Raw genomic sequence first — 14,466 nt, 5'->3', positions numbered from 1 at the left:
AAAGGGTCTGAGTTTCATCCTGATGTCAACCGAAAAGCTTTAGGTAAAAGCACAGTACCATCTATTCTATTTTAGAAAGACCACTCTATCAACAGTATAGAAAATGGATGTAAGAGCGAAAGAATCCATGCGTAAAGAGGCTGCTACGGTTGCAGTAAGAATCTATTACAGAGAAGTTGAAGTGAGGGAAGAAGGGATGAATCTGAGATTTGTTAAGGACGTAGAATCAACGGGATGTGGTCACTAATCTGGTATGGGGCAGGAGAGGTTTCTGGTTTGAGGTAACTAAAAAATGTTAATGCTGCCATATGGTGAGGGGTTAACTGAAATTATCTCAGCACCTACTACTCTGGCACCAAGTAAGTGTTGACCAAGGAAGTCACTGGGAATAACTGTGGTGATCATACTAGCAGTGAGAGTAGAGTCATTATTAGGATACAAATGTGCAGAGGGACTGGCAGTGGAGATGAGGCACTGGTTAAAATATTTCACATAAAATGTTTGTAGGACATAGGTTACCAGGTAAGTAGTTAGATGTACAGATCGAGAGCCAAAAAGAAAGGTCTGGGCGAGAGATGTAGATTGAGGAAACATACTTTACAAGCAGCATTGGCTCTTCTGCAGTAGGTGAATCCACCAGGGGTCAGAGACGTTAAACTGAAGGAAAAAAAAAATGGATCTAGCCCTGCTAAGCCCTGCCCGTCCTGCCCCAATGCCACGGAGCTGCCAATACCTCTTCATGCAGAAACTTTAAAAGTCAGATCAAATTATTCCCATTTGACAACTGTTTCAGGATTGCTCATTTTACTTATAAAAGGGCTTAAATGCATCCTTTTCTTGCCCAAACCATAAAAAAATCATAATTTGAGAAAGAACCCAACACTGGCATCTCAGCAGGAAGCCCCGCCCTGCAGCCATCAGAACTGGTGCCATCCCCCTGAAAACCAAGGTCTCCACACTCTCTGTGCTGACCTCAACCATTTCAGCAACAGTGCTAATTATTAGAACCTAAAACAGTGCCCCATCTAAATTGTAAAAATAAATTCACAGTAAATAGTAAAACCATTCAAATCTTTATTTTTCATTTTAGCACCACAAATGACTGAACTTTCTCATTCTGAAGAATACAGTTGTGGATTAATCATACTTTATCATTTCAAAGACAGGCTTGCAGAGGCCATGGTATTTGCTTTTTGAAAAGGCGATGCCAGCGAATGCAAATAACTGTTAATATTTTTTTAAATGACACAAAAAGGCCATGGAGATAAGATTTGGAGAAAGGAGACACCTTCCCTTGAAGGTTCCCTCTCATTGAGCTCTCCTTCTCCTCTCTTAGAGTGTCTAAAAGTTTCACAATTGTTTTCCCACATGTATTCTCCTAAGAACAACACTAAATAAGAGGAGAGGAAGGGAAAAGCTACAGAGAAAGGAGATTTTTATGTTTGGGTCATTTCTGAGGACCAAATACAGTTTAAATGGACCTTGAAAAGCATTTTACCTTCTCGTTTTGCATATTAGGAAACTGAGACCCAAATGAGTGAATAAAGTCAGCGACCCACAATCACACAGGTATTAACTACAAAGCTGAAAGTGGAAAGGACTCTTCTGACTCAAGGCCAGGACACTTTTCACTGGCAAGTAAGCTGAAGACCCTGCTAGTATCCAAACTCAAGAATAGTGTTGGCTGCCAGTGAGGCAAGACACACAAAAACAGGGAAAAATTTTAAAATACATACATTGTAACAAACACAACATGACAGAAGGAAAATTTGTAACAGTACCTTGTGTAAAGTACACAAGAAAGAGGAGCTCTGTGTTCAAATTCTAGAGTGCATATCTCTCGTAGGAATCATTACTAGTTTAATTATGGAAGCAGTAGGATTTGAGCTGTCCCTAGAAGGAAGAACAGAAATTCCACAGGTAGACATGAGGGTGGAAGAAGATCGAGGCAGAGGAAATGGCACATGTAAAAACAGGAGGGTTAGGAAAGTGCCTGGCCTGTTGAGGGAGCAGTCAGAGTGGATGAAGTGTTCATACGGGAAGGTGAGAAAGATAAGGCTTTAGTGAGGCTAAGGAGGACATTGAATATGGAGATCTTGAGTTAACTATGGTGCATCCATTGAAACTTTCTAAGTAGGGAACAAGGCCTAAGAAAAGTAGCATTTCAGGCCAAGTGCAGTGGTTCACGCCTGTAATCTCAGCACTTTGGGAGGCTGAGGTAGGAGGATTGCTTGAGCTTAGGAGTTCAAGACCAGCCTGGGCAAAACCCCATCTCTACAAAAAATACAAAAATTAGCCAGGCATGGTGGCATGGGCCTGTGACACCAGCAACTTGGGAGGCTGAAGTGGAGGACTGCTTGAGCCCATGAGGTTGAGGTTGCAGTGAGCCAAGATCGTCCCACTGCACTCCCGCCTGGATGACAGAGCGAGACCCTGTCTCAAACAAACAAACAAACAAAAAAGCAGTATTTCAGAATCACTCAGCCTCTGGTGCAGTACTAATTAGAAGGGGATTGGAGCAGTGGACAGGAATACAGACAGGGAAATTGCTGGGGTGGGGGCAATTAATGAATATATTAAATCAATTAAAAGGTTCTGAAACTAATCAAAATATGATAAAGTTCCTTTCTGGACTACACTGATAGCAATATGAATAAAAATACAATATTCTCATGATGACCCTGGAGGACTGTTTTCTGTAAGACCATTTTCTAAGCTTATTCTTTACATCTTTGATTGTTTTTATTTCTAAGCTTATTCTTTAAATCTAAGCTTATTCAATTTTTTATTTCTAAGATTACTCTTTAAATCATTGTTTTTATTAAGCTGTTATCCATTGTAATTTCCTTATTTCATGGCTTCAGATTCAGGATCTTACATGCTATTTAAACTAAGAGTTGAATAAATGAACACCTCTCTTTTCTGAGAACTTTTGCTTCTTGTTAATGACAGTGTAATTAGAGACACTAACTTCAAACTGCTCACCACTACTCCACGTGCATTAGGAAGGCTAGTATCAAAACAGTAGAAAATAACATGTGTGAGGGAGGATGTGGAAAAATTGGAACCCTTGTGTACTGCTGGTGGGAATGTAAAATGGTACAGCTGCTATGGAAAACAGTATGATAGCTCCTCCAAAAAGCAAACCTAGAACTACCATATGAGGCCAGGCGCCATGGCTCGCTCCTGTAATCCCAGCATTTTGGAAGGCCAAGGCAGGCGGATCACTTGAGGTCAGGAGTTCAAGACCAGCCTGGCCAACATGGTGAAACCCCATTTCTACTAAAAATACAAAACTTAGTCGTGGTGGCATGCACCTGTACTCCCAGCTACTCAGGAGGCTGAGGCAGGAGAATCACTTGAACTCAGGAGGTGGAGGTTGCAGTGAGCCAAGATCGTGCCACTGCCCTCCAGCCTGGGCAACAGAGTGAGATGCCATCTCAAAAAAAAAAAAAAAAAGAAAGAAAAAAGAATTACCATATGTTTCAGCAATTCTGCTTCTGTGTATATACCCAAAAAATTGAAAGTAGATTTGAGAAGATATTTCACAGCAGCATTATTTATAATAGCCAAAATGTGAAAGTAAACCAGGTGTCCACTGATGGATGGATGGATGAATAAACAAAATGTGGTATTTACATACAATGGAATATTATTGAGCCTTTCAAAAGAAGGAAATTCTGACATATGCTACAACATGATGAACCTTGAGGACATTATGGTAAGTGAAATAAGCCAGTCATAAAAAGACAAATAGCGTATGATTCCACTTAAAAGATGCACTTAGTAAAAATCAGAGAGGCAAACAGTAGAATAGTGTTTGTCAGTGGCTGGGGGAGGAGAAAATGAGAAGTTGTAGTTTAATGGGTATAGAGTCTTGGTTTTACAAGTTCAAGAGTATGGCGATGGATGATGGTGACAGTTGTACAACATTATGAATGTATTGAATACTGCTGAACTCTATGCTTTAAAAAGGTAGTTAGAGTAGTCAAATTTGTAAAGACAGAAAGTAGAATGGTGGTTGGGGAAAAGGAGGAAAGGGAATGGAGAGTTGGTGTTTAATGAATACAGAGTTTCCGTTTTGGGAAGATAAAAATCTGGAGATGGATTGCAGTGAGGGTTGCACAACAATGCAAATACTTAATGCCACGGAACTGCTGCACACCTAAAAATGGTTAAAATGGTCAATTTTATGTTACCATAAATTTTTCTAAACTGCTCATTGGAATAAAATTATATTCCAAAATGCTAGAGTGTTTTATAAAATTTCTGCTCCAACAAAAAGAAAGGTGCTAGTGTTCCTGAGGACAAGATGCGACCAATCTCTATGGATGGGAATGAAGACAACAGAGGAAAGGATCGTCCAGAGGTGTCCGGGCTTGCAAAGCAGCAGCATGCCTAGGTTATCTCAATGCTGTGGCCCCTTGTGCAGATGACAGGACAATGAGCACACCCGCTCTGAGCAGAACCTCTCCATCCTGGCAATCACCAAGGGGCTCCAACTGCCAGAACCACTTCCCAAGGCTAATGAGAAATTCTATGTGAAGCAAACACAGCCATCCATTTCCTTCTCAGTAGACAGCTCCCCTGCTCTGTACAGAGGTACAGCCGGGACGCTCCCTGCAGTGGAGGAAAATGCTGCCACCACATCTGCTGCTTCACTGATAACACATCGTCTCCCACAGTGCCTCCAGGGCTGACCGAGGAAGTGAAAGTGAAGAACCTCATTATTCATCAGAGCCCAAATGGGCACGTGCCACCCCACCTGCAGGCTAACCAAGAGCTGTTGTGATGTTAGAAACGAGAAAAATAAGTAAAGAGGAACTGATCTAAAACCTCTTTGTATTACTTCTTAGGGGTATAAGTTGTGTTTTTCCATCTTCAGTTATGAGAATGAATTTCAACATAAAGTATCACTTATAGTACTGAGATGGTTAAACACCTGTGAGGAGAGATCCAGGGAGAACACAAAATTTCTGAATACTGAAGTCTGTCACCCAAAATAAGTTGGGATGGTTTACAAATGGTTCTGCTGAAAACAGTGGTAAGGGTTCATAGACTATTGCAAAACTCTTCTGTACTTTTAAGTATTTACAACACTGGAATTTTTTTTCCTTCTGGCCTATAAGCTACACAGAACAAATATTGTTCTAAAAATAAGTGAAGGAAAAGTTTTGGGAAATTAAATAACCTTTCTCTGAAGCCCCAAAGGTCGATCCAGATTATAGTAAGGTTCTGGATGGGAAGAGAAGGGAACGGTATCCTGGTATCAAACTCACCATATCAGAGACGAGAAGAGAATAAAATCAAAAGTATGTTTTTATCTTTCTAAATTTAGGCTAGAACAGTGATTTCCACTATCCAACCAGCTGGGGTGCTTCAGTCATTTATTAATTATTTAACAGGAATTTAATCTACACATAAAAATCAAACTCTATGTGTCTATCAAAGAGGCCAAAAAAATATACCAACTCCATAAGTGGTAGTTATAACTATGTGGTTTTAGTATGTCCTCAATTTTTTTTAGCTATCTTTGCCTTAATGGCAATTCCCAGATAAAAGACAATCATTTGGGATGACAGTATTACCACTATGGGTTTTCCAAATTTAGCGAAGCTGACAGTACTTCACATCTTTTATCCCTCGTCTATCCCTGGGCTCTTGGGTATACCCAGTACCAAGACTCTAGTGCCCTCATCAGGTATGTTCCCTTGCACTGGGCTTGATTCAATTCACGTATTCTAGCACAGCAGAGCAAAAGAAAAGGAAACAATTCTCTCCTCTAGGTTCTTTTGGGCCATTGCTGCCTCGTAAATCTGGCTACCAACTCCGGATTCATGCACCACTCAGAGCTGTTTTCTTGTTCCCAGCAAGCCAGGGCAGATGTCCAAAGACAGAGCCTTGGGCTTTGGAGAGAAAGCCTCTGAACTAGAGATGCAATGCAGGTTACCACCCACGTCCTCATGGGATGGACAAAGAGCCCATCAGAAACAGAAAGACCATTTGCATTCACAGTCTTGTGATCTAAGACCTCTATTTTCCAACATTCCTTGGACCCAGACAGCCGAATTTCAAGGTTTCAAGAGAAGGCTAGTCCATGTGATAATGACTAGCAATCCTATACTCATACACTACAATCCACTCCTAGGCCCCATCGTTTACCCAAGGCTTCCCCTGTAGTATCTTCATAGGGGAAATAAAGATGAAGAAAAAAAAAAAAAAAGCAGAAGTCTGAGTTCGAAAGTAGTAGGACAGTCTCCCACGGTCCATCCAGACTGTAGGTAACATTTCTTCTTTTTGATTTTTTAGTTATAATTTAAAACAAGGTATAAATTTTACTAGGTCCAAATGAGGTAAATCAAGGGCCAGGAAAGAACTTCCTAACAAACTATTTTCCGTAGGTAAAAATATCCTGGTCCTCCTGAAGAAGACCAAAAATTAATGTAAATTACCACATATGCATCTCTCTCTAGGATGCCCGGATGGTAAGTCTGTATTAGGGAGAACTGTTTCCTAATAATTGTATCTATGCCAAGAAGAGGCTAGTCGATCTATTTTTAACCGTCAACTTCACCAAAATTTCTTGTATTTTATCTGCTTCAACCTGTATGGATCATTTAGGGATGAAAATCCAGGGGGCACATCTGGGAAATGAGGAGAGCCTCTGCCCGGCCACCCATCGTCTGGGAAGTGAGGAGCGCCTCAGCCCGGCCGCCCCGTCTGGGAAGTGAGGAGCGCCTCTGCCTGGCCGCCCCGTGTCTGGGAAGAAGTGAGGAGCACCTCTGCCCGGCCGCTCCGTCTGGGAGGTCTACCACGGAGGCCAGAAGCAATGTGGGGGCTGGACGTGGTGGCTCACACCTGTGGTACCGGCACTCTGGGGGGCGAGGCGGGTTGATCACTTCGGGCTAGGAGTTCGAGACCAGTCTGGCCAACTTGGCGAAACATGAAAAATACAACAGACAAACCAACCAACCAACTCAGTGACAACAAAACAGGTCTACCCTGGAGTCATACTCTAATTTTTTCTATTTTCCTCCCTTTCTGATCCTTTATCCCACTTTCTTTTTCTTCCTCTTCCTTCTCCCTCTTCTTTGTCAAATAGAGGATTGAGTTATTATCACTGATCCATATAAAGTCCCTCTCTCATTTATTTTAACTCCCACCCCCCATTTCTATTCCCCGACTTCCCATGTGTAACCTTCCTAATATGTTTGATACGCATCTTTTTGTTTGTATGTATTTTTAGAAAATGTTTATTGTTTTTGTGTGCAAAAAAAAATAATAAAAAAAAAAAGAAAATCTAGGGGGCAAGTCTTCAGGAACAGATTTACTTGAAGTGCACTACAGCACTCAACAACTTAGGCAATACGAAAATACAACCTCTCAACTAGGACAATCCCTCAACTTAAAATGACCAAGTTTTTTCTTAGTCATACAATTATTTGTGAATTTCTATATTCTGTAAATCCACAAATAATTCAACATTAGATTCCAACAGAATGTGTCACTAAGCAAACATTCAAGTATTATAAAACGACTGATATTCTGGAGAGGATGGGGGTAAACTAGCCAGGTTATATATTTTCATAATAGTAATTTTAACTTACATGTTATAACATAAAAGCAGAGTAACGATATGTATGCACAAATTTAGAGTATTCATATATTGGTTGAAAACTGTCCACAATGCCCATTTCTGTGATTTAGAAATAAGAACTTTGCAAATTAGTTTTTACTTTCTTATGAAGACTTTCACTAAGCCATGTTACACTATTTTGGGGTGGTAACAAACTGCTTGAATCAGTAAGAACCCTAATTGTATCCTTTTTGCTTTCATTATCATTTATCTATATAAAGCTAATCAAAATACCCATTCATTAAGAGCTATCAAAAGAGATTATTTTTTCAGATCATTCAACCATATTAAAAACAAATAAAAGGCTAAGTATTGCTATGAGGATTTAGAGATCTTTGAATATCTAAGCAGTTCATAAATTATCATTGAAATGTACAAGAGGGTTGTAAAAGACATCATGTTTATAATTAAGAAAAAAAAAACAGGAAGAAAATAGGTATCAAAGCAAAGGAGATTTCCTGAACAATGAATAGATTATATTTGACAAGGGCAATAACCCACCCAATCACGTCTTTTGCTCTCATTTGCTATAAATACACAAGCCAGAGGAAGTACAGCTCACTGTTTTAATTCTCTGTTGTCTAAACCTCCTAGTCTTACTTAATACGTCAGGACATATGGTAGGACTTTCCTTAGATTCAGAGGATTTATAGATACCCCATAACTGATGAGAACGATCCCCTAGTGCTAGTGAAATATTCTAACTCAGATATTTAAATCCACTTTTTAAAATACCTTTATTCTAAGGAGATCTTTTCCCAAATGACCTATGTTGGTTTCATTTTTAACATAAATAGAAATAAATTATGTTTATTTTCTCTACTCAGTAGAAGTAGCTATTTTAAATCCAGTGTAGATTTTTGACAGCAAGATTTATGAAGTTTAAAAAGAGCAGTCACAAACACTTGGGAAATTAAATTTACATGTGTATTTACAACATACAAGCAGTCAGGCTATATCTGTTACTGTTTCTATTTCCTTAATATAGCTTTTATTAAGAATAGTTTTCTTTAATGCTGACTGGAAAATCTCTGCAGCATTTTCTTTCATTTTCAAAACACCATAAGGTTACCACACTTTATTAAATAGTGACTGAAGATATTAAAAAGAGCAAGTGCTATGTATCATAAATATTTGATAAAGATGTTTACATTATCAATACACGCATACATGCATACATCTTCATTCTACCATCATATGATATAAAATACTTATATTGGCTTATAAGATCAGAATTGATGTACAAATCTGGCATAGCCCAATTGTAGATGTTATTCAACCTCAGTGTTTGTACTCCTTTTTGGAAATCAGCTTCTGCCTCGTATAACCACAGTGCTTTGGAAGCTAAAAGTGTAGCACATCAAACAATGACTTGTTTGAATAATAGAGATTTAATTGAACAGCAAATTATCCTGCATTCCGATGAACATAAAACCCAAGGATATTTCTTAGGTCATTCAGTGAGCAACAGAAAAAGTGAAGACTACAAAAACTTTAAATAAGTGTAAAGGAAGTGTAATTTATACAAACTTCAACTACAAAGCAAACAAGCTATGAATTTCCATGTTGTCTTCTAAAATACACTAATAGTTTCTGTTTCCAAAGGTCCACTTTTCAAAGAGCTTCTTGTTTTATCGACATTATTCAGGAGTTTATATTAGATGAGGGGGAAAGAGAAAAAGGAATTTCAAGAGGAAAGATTTTTATTTTAACTCAACCCTAAGGCTAATCTGTTGCGTGTGTAGTTTCTATACTAGCAAAACATTTGTAGGAAACAACACTGCAGCTGAGAGCAGCAGAGCTGGAAACTGTTCCCCTGGGTATGATATCACAAAATGACTTTGCTCTATTCCTTCTCCAGCCTAGCATTATGGCTCAAGCCTGCACACAACCACCATGCCCCCAGGGCGGCTTCATGTTAGGTGAGGGCCTTCTGCTCCATCACTCTCCCTGAAATCTTCTGACCAGAAGCAGCTCAACCAGGACAAATCAGCCCCCATTCTCATTCTCTCCTCTCGCTAGTTCTCTCTCTCTTTTCCATTTTTCTGTGTTTCTTTGCCTGGCAGATTCTGAATGGCATTATCTGAGACCACACAACTGGATGAATTCACACATTCATTCATTCTCTCTCTCTCTCACACACAGACACACACACACACTTTTACATTCAATATTCCAAGTACAGATTTACTGAATTTACATCATATAAAATAGCTGGTATTATTTACTTTTATCCTCCAGTATTACAAGAAACACTATGTTTATACAAATGCGAGGAGAAACTTTTAGCATGATTTCAGTTCAAACTTAGCTAAATCTATTTGAGGTTAAAAGCAATATCCTACTTTAAATCATATAACACTAAAATCGCCAAGCACACACAATAACTACAGCAACCCAGGGCGGTAACTTTGTGATGTCTTAATATACTGGATTACATGCAAAAAGATTTCCAGCTCGTTAAAAACCCACTTTTTTAAAACGTGCCACAACTTACAACTATGTATTATATTTCTTTTGACTGGCAAACTGAGGGACAAAACTAACTACCTTCAATGAAGTTTTTCCCCCTAGAAGCACAAGAATAGAATATGATTCCTCCAAACAACATGAGTTTTCCGTTTCCAAACATTCTCTGGATGCTTGTAAGAACTTTACCTCTCAAGTCTTACATTTATTTCTAGTTAAAAGATATAACTAACACAACTGATAATCTAGTAATGCACTCCCAATCCTAGGCATCACAGCTAACTACGATCCCCTTTATATTAACTTCCCACCATGTGGAGTGAATGATTCAAAACTCATATGACTTGGGATAAAGGAAAAATCCTTCCTGAATTACACACTATAAAACATATGAAAACTGGACAGTGGTGTTGCTTAAAAGGTTTTGTTTCAGATTCTGTAACAGAATAACATATGCTGCAGTACAATGGTGCTGAGCTTTTCAGTTCCCTAATAAGACAGCTCCCAGCAGAGCATTTCCCATGCTTTAGAGTGACATCTATCAGTGGGTCTCGGGGAATCCCAATGCCACTCAGCTTTCTTCAGCACCACTCTCTGAACAGCTTCTGTCCACTGAGTGGTGCAATCCTAACAGGTCTCTGGCATACAAAGTACATTGTTCAGATAAGGGAATGGTGGGTGAACAATGATCTTTGCTGTCATTAAAACCAAATCATCAGGTATTAATTAACAGCAGGACATAACCACCACAAATGCCAACCAGAAATTTAAATAATTGGCCCCCACCAGACACAAATTTAAAAGAACTGACATACTCTCCATCACAGGCAGACTCTGCATGGCATGGTGCTGAGTTTTATAAAAATTCAATTAACCCAAACGTCTATTAGACGGATACATAAAGACCAGGGGGAAAAGCTATTATGCATGTTGAAATTTGTGATGTGTAATCGTGTTAATTTACTGTTTGAGAAGAAACCCCGCTATGTGTTAGTGATTATATGGTAATCAGGAAATTATACAGATATTTAGATCATAGAAATTAGCTTATGAATGGCATAAACATAATGCTACCTCAGCAACGTAATGAGATAATCAGCTAATTTCTCAAACCTGATCATAGAAGCAGCCCCGAGAAGAATACTTTTTAGTGGTAAGTGGGAAAAGGTGTAGCAAATCAACTGCTAAACTTCCAAAATTCTTCTTCTTCAGGGCCTACATGCGATACTCCATAATTTTGTTCATCTGTTCTGATGCACTGAAGTGCAAAAACATCCTCCAAACCAAAATATTGTGAAAACAAAATTTCTTGAGATGACTTGGCCAAAAAAAAAAAAAAACCCACCAATAACAACTTTATACTTCTCACATATTACACATATCCACAAGGTACAGACTGCACCTCTCTGCTGGACATTGAGTTGCCAAAAAACTCTGCCATATCTGTCGGGGAATGTCAGTGCACTGCCCCTTCCTTGCAGAGACTTCACAGACACAGAAGCAAACCCCTAACCATCTCCACACTCTGGACTCCAAGCGAAGGGAAGGCGTTAAAATCCTGCGGGACTCAACCCTTCCTCCTTCGAAGGAGGCCCAGAATCAGCAACTCCTAACCAAAGCCAAGTTCATATCACCCACAAAAAAAGCAGCCGGCACATTTCCGATCTACTTGGTGAGCCAAACCCCAAAGGATTAAAAAGTTTCAGGCGGCCCCAACCCAGGACCAAACTTGGGCTTTCTCCAGTGGCAAAGCCTAAGACAAGGGAAGCTGGAGAAGGCGAAACCTCCCTCTCTGAGGATCGCTGAGAGCCCACCACCCTGAAACCAACAACTGGGACCCGGAGCGCCTCTGCCCTGCTCGGGCGGCCGTCGAGCCCCGGTGCCCGCGCGCCCGGGATGCGCCCTCCTCGCCGCGGGTTCGCGCCCCCAAGGGCGAGGAACTTACCGCACCGCTTGCACAGCACCCGGCTGACCTCCTTCTTGAGGTTCCGGCCCGTCTCCAGAGGGGGAAAAGAGGCTCGGAAGGCGGCCGGCGCGCGGCTGGTGCTGTTGGCGTCGGGCTCCATGAAGAAGATGTACCTGCTGTCCTCCTTGAGCCTCCCGCAGGAGGGGTAGGCGGGGTGGCCCCAGGTCCCCAGGCGCACGGTGAGCAGCGAGTCCTTCTTCAAGCCCCCGGCTTTCACCGCCCACACCTGGTGCACCTTCACCAGATAGGGCGCCTCCTCTCTCGGCTCGCTGGCGCTGGGCACCGGGGCGGTGGGCCAGGAGGGCACGGTCCCGTTGGCGGCGAGCAGCGGCTCCTCGGCGGGCGGCCCCAGCGCCCGTGGGCCCGCGGCTGGCGGCTCGCGATCGCCGCCCCACGCCCCTGCCTCGCCCGCCGCCGCCGCCGCCTTCCTGTCGAGTGCCCCCTGCTGCCGCCGCTGCGGGTGCACCTTTCCCTCGATCACCACCGCGGCGCGCTGAGCTAGCTCCTGCACCGATCCCACGCTGGGCGGGGACGAGTAGCACACCGAGGCCCCCGCGGGAGCCGCCTCGTCGCCGGCCGCCGCCCCCGGCGCCAGGGCCGCGGTCCCCAGCAGCAGCAGTAGTGGCAGCAGCGGCAGCGGCGGCGGCGAGCGGGCGGCGGGGCCGGGGAGCTGGGCCCGGGGGCCGGGACGCCCGGAGCGGCGCGGGGCGCGTCGCCATCTCATGGTGCGAGGTGCGTGCGGGCTTCTGGCTGTCGGTTCGGACTCTGCCCGGCTCTCTCGCGCTGCCTCCCTTTTCCTTCCCCTCGCAGCACCACTCCTCCTCCTCCCGCCTTGCCGTCCTCCTTTTATTTATTTATTGGGGGGTGCGGGGGTAGGAGAGTTGTTTATGGGAGGAGGAGGGGGGAAGAAGTGGATGCAACCACAGAAAGGCGAAGAGGCATAAGGGCAAAAAAAAAAAAAAAAAAAAAACAAAATAGAAAAGGCAAAAAAGCCGCTGCCGCCGCCTCGGTTACAGGGAGTGACAGGTCCCCCCACCCCCCGCGCCGCCGCCGCGCCCGAGCCCTGCTGTCGGGGCTGCTGTCACCGGAGGAGGACGTGGAGGTGGAGGAGCTGCTCCGCGGGTGACAGTCCTTTGTGTGAAGTGATGCTGCGGCGGCTGCTGGGGCTGCGAGCAAGCGGCTGGGAGAGAGCGCGAGGGAGAGAGCCCTGGAGGCGGAGTTGCGTGCCTGGAAATCGCTGGGTGGCCGCGGCGGCGACAGCGTCCTGCGCCTCGCCAGCCTGTTTACCTGTGGTGCCAACTCGGCCCGCGCGTCCTTTCTCCATGCTGCTGCCGGAGCGGAGCGGGACCCACGAGTGGGTCCTCCTGGGCGTCCCTGTCCCCGCGCGCCTCCTCCCTCTCTGTCGCCCGGAGTGCTGCAATGGGAGGACGGGCGGCAAACAGGCTGCAGTCCGAGTGGGCTGCGGAGGTTTACTGGGGAGTGAGAGGTGACGCTTCAGTGAGCAAGGACCTGTAGCCGGCGCAGGATGCCCAGGCGCCGGTGGGAGGCAGGCAGAGAGGGGCAGGTGGGACCCCGGGCGTGCGGGTCCTCGGTGCAGAAAAGTTTTGGGTGAACCCGTTGCTTGACACTTAAAAGGGAGCAACATGTTCGCAGGCGACAAGCAGCGATTAAAACAACAACTTTATAACGCTCTCTCTCCTTGCAGCGCGCACATACAATGTGCACTTCAGATGTGACGCCTCCTCTACTCCACGCTCCTTTGATCCTTCGGTCTTCATGACCCCTGCCTTTTCTTTTATTGAAATTCCTGCTTCACCATGACTTTATGACATGTGTGGTACTGCTGATAGGAGCATAGTTTGAATAAAATATTTGCTGAACGAGGCCATTTTGTACAGTTTATGGCACTTTGTCAACTAATGGGTTTTGCAAAAAATAAAAATAAAAAATGAAATGAAAGAAGCTTCTATGGCTATTGGAACAAAAGATCCCAGGCGTAAGGAGTTGTAGGTATTTAACCTCCACCTGGTATTGTGCCACCTGACTACCAAGCTCCCCCAACTCCACCCCCATCTGTCCCCCTACCCCCACATGTCCTGCCACATTTAAAGAGCTATTTCTAAAACAAGAATCCATCCTCTCCCGGGATATTCCTTTCAACAAATACCATTCCACAGAAAGGGAACACATTTTTAGCATTTCAAGGTAAATATTTTCTCTTACGTTCTTTTATAGTGAAAAATATATTCAGTGACCTCATAAAACAGTTAAAGTTGTTGTTCAATGGGCGATAGATCCACATTGTGAGAACTGAAGAATTTTAAAGTACTCTAACTTCATAATATCTTTACTCTGGGATTCTACATGTTGCCTCTAGCAGTTTCTTGAAAGTATG

The 14,466-nt window shown here is 43.2% G+C and overlaps 1 protein-coding gene across 1 annotated transcript in view; it reads right to left on the bottom strand.

Moving 5' to 3' along the window:
- NRG1 (neuregulin 1) overlaps window positions 1-12,668 on the bottom strand; it is a 1,126,614-nt gene extending 1,113,946 nt beyond the window's left edge. The window contains exon 1 of the mRNA XM_030817079.1: window positions 12,051-12,668. Within this exon, the coding sequence (XP_030672939.1) occupies window positions 12,051-12,171 (121 nt within the window). The 5' untranslated portion in view covers window positions 12,172-12,668. The remainder of the gene's footprint in view (window positions 1-12,050) is intronic.
- Between the last annotated feature and the right edge of the window lie 1,798 nt (window positions 12,669-14,466).

Source organism: Nomascus leucogenys, chromosome 8, assembly GCF_006542625.1.
Source record: "Nomascus leucogenys isolate Asia chromosome 8, Asia_NLE_v1, whole genome shotgun sequence".
NCBI classification, from domain to species: domain Eukaryota; kingdom Metazoa; phylum Chordata; class Mammalia; order Primates; family Hylobatidae; genus Nomascus; species Nomascus leucogenys.
The sequence above is the reverse complement of the archived record's forward strand: the minus strand, read 5'-3'. Positions and strand labels throughout refer to the sequence as shown.